The following is a 2,596-nucleotide window of genomic DNA, read 5'->3' as shown; positions in this document are numbered from 1 at the left end:
ATCTTAGGTGGTATGATGATTTATTGATAATTGTGGCGATGGTGTCTGCCGTGGCGTCGTGCTGGTTGCTACAGGATTGAAGTGGGGGGGGGAATTAGCGCTGTTTGCGGCCGCCTGTGTGCGGGCCAATCAGGAGTTGCCAGGTCTCGCTTAATCGACCTAGCAACTGCTGATTGGCTGCACGACAGGTCCCTGCTTAATTACGCAGATCTAACCTCTTACTGTTTGCTCTTATCTAACACACCCCCTTTAGCTTAGAAACTCTTTAAGCTAAGTATTTATGCACATACAAGGTCCTTAATTTATTCTAAAATCCTGTCTAGAGGTACACTATTTAGCACTTCTATTAACTCCCTATTTACTAGACTAAGTTATTAGAGGAAACCTTCCTACTTGTTTACTAGGAGTACCGTTATAAGTCTGTCTGTGTAGTAGTCTGGCCAAAGGCCAATAAAGGATATCTACTTCCTAACAACTTTTGCTAAAAAGCATGCACAAGTTAACTAGACGCCTAGTTAACTGCGTAGATAATATATATCTAGCTTAAGCCAAGCTGGCTAAGCTAATGTAACCGGCTAGCTCTAGCTCTTCTTTAGCTTTAGAGTCTAGACCGTTACATTGTGGCCTTAAATTAGGGTACTAGGACGTGTCGTGGTTCTTTGCTTTAAAGATAAGGTAGGGCGCAATTACCTAGCCTATTGCGTTAATTGCAGTAATAAAAGTTACCTACTTACAGTCCCCCTGTTACAACCTAATAGGCTTAGTACGTCTCTCTAATATAGTGACTACTTTAACATAGTTTCTAATGCCTATAGTAAAGCTAGTCTTGTTAAAGTTATAGGTATCTTTATCTAGGATGCTGTACTTAGCCTTAATATTATGTACAAGGTTAAACTAAGGCCTAATAACCTCTAGATTACTACACAAGACTCTCTAGTAATCCCTCTGTTAAGTTATATGCAATTTAAGTCTAGGTTCGCGTTTAATAAAGTTTAAAGCCTATTATAGGCTAACAGGCTTTGCGCTGCGTGCAGCGCGCAGTTAATTAGCTATATCTTCAACACAATAAAGCGTTAGGGCAAATCCTTAGGAATCTAGCTTCCTAATATACTGCACAAGCGTCCTCTCTCCTGTCTTTTACAGGTTTGCTAATTTAGGGTAGGTATTGCGTGTTAACTGTGTCCTAGTGTGTTAACAGTTAATTAACCTTTAGGATATGTTATAGACAACAGCTGCGTGTTACACACTTAATTTTTACAGCTCTTTAATTACTTAAAGGGCAAGCTTAATCCTCTCCTCTTTTAAAAGCAGTTCGAAATTAGGTTATTAAGACATTGAGGTTTGAGGTGGTAGAGCCCCAGTGGCTTGTTGGGGTGGCGCGCTCGCTTATCCGGCGCACTCGCTATGCACTCACGTTAGCTTATAATATAGTATTAGTATAGGAGGAAATAGGCTGCCTATAAGACGCTATTACTACACTTATAAAGCGCAAGACCTATAAAAGGCGGTATGTACGCGTAGAGGAGACTCTAATAGTTAGTAAGGTATCTAACCTAGTTACTAAAAAGGAGGGTAGTAGTTGTGAGGAGGGCAAGACGCCTGCAAAGAGGGTGCGCGCAGAGAGGCGCTGCAGCTATTGCAGCAAAATTAGGCATAACTCCCACACCTGTTAGGTAGAAATTAAGGACGTAGATAATAGCAACGCTTCTAAATAATATTATAATGTTATGTGTAGTATTGTAATTTATTGTAGTGCTGCGCTGCACTGCTGCGTAGGCGCGGCGCGGGTGTTTGGCGGACGACTCACTTGGGTGAGCGACTCGCTTCATCGGGAAAAGTTTTTCCATTGTCGAAATTGGGAAATCGTGGCATTGTACTGTGGGCAACAGTATAATCTAAATAAACATTGCAGCTGTTAAGCAAAAATTAAATAACAGTAGTAGAGCTTGCACAAGATAAAAATGCCTCACAGGCATACTGTCCCTATAATGTATCTTGCACGTTCAGGAAAATACTTGCGCAATTATTGCACAAAAACAGCAACACTAGTATGGACATACTACGCTCTGCCAACAGCGCCAACAACGCCAACAACGACAACGACGCTAACAACGCCAACAACGCCAACAACCCCAACAACGCCAACAACGCCAACAACCCTAACAACCCTAACAACCCCCAACAACGCTAATAACACTACAATGTTCAAGAAATAGCTAGAACGCTTGCAACAACCCTTCAATGTTTAGAAAACAGTAGCAATGTCTGCAACAACCACCTTATGCCACTAAATCACAGGTAAAGCCTAATAGCTATCTTGCAATATTAATCTAAGTGCAAACCTAGAGTATTTTTTCTCTTTATACTATGCTTAAGAGTACAGGTTACACGCCTATTGTACAATTACTACTACACCTTAATACTATCTCTCCCCTTAGCAACATTCTATACACGCGCCCTTATTTAAAACAAATACCTTCCTAAGGCAGACCCTAATACATAAGCCTAGGCTGGCGGAATGGGTATACTCCAACGTCCTTCGTGGGTACCCCCCAAAACTTTGTCAATAATACATGGATTCTAGCGAAATAGGGCT

General features: G+C 41.3%; 1 protein-coding gene across 1 annotated transcript; it reads left to right on the top strand.

The window, feature by feature from the left end:
* Nucleotides 1-1,469: 1,469 nt before the first annotated feature.
* M421DRAFT_71204 (uncharacterized protein) lies at nucleotides 1,470-1,673 on the top strand (the record flags this gene model as incomplete). The annotated part of the gene is made up of 2 exons (XM_033596770.1): nucleotides 1,470-1,511; nucleotides 1,545-1,673. Coding segments are annotated over 2 exons (171 nt in total), but the record flags the coding sequence as incomplete, so codon positions are not given.
* Between the last annotated feature and the right edge of the window lie 923 nt (nucleotides 1,674-2,596).

Source organism: Didymella exigua, assembly GCF_010094145.1.
Source record: "Didymella exigua CBS 183.55 unplaced genomic scaffold M421scaffold_33, whole genome shotgun sequence".
In the NCBI taxonomy this organism is placed as follows: Eukaryota; Fungi; Ascomycota; class Dothideomycetes; order Pleosporales; family Didymellaceae; genus Didymella; species Didymella exigua.
The sequence above is the reverse complement of the archived record's forward strand: the minus strand, read 5'-3'. Positions and strand labels throughout refer to the sequence as shown.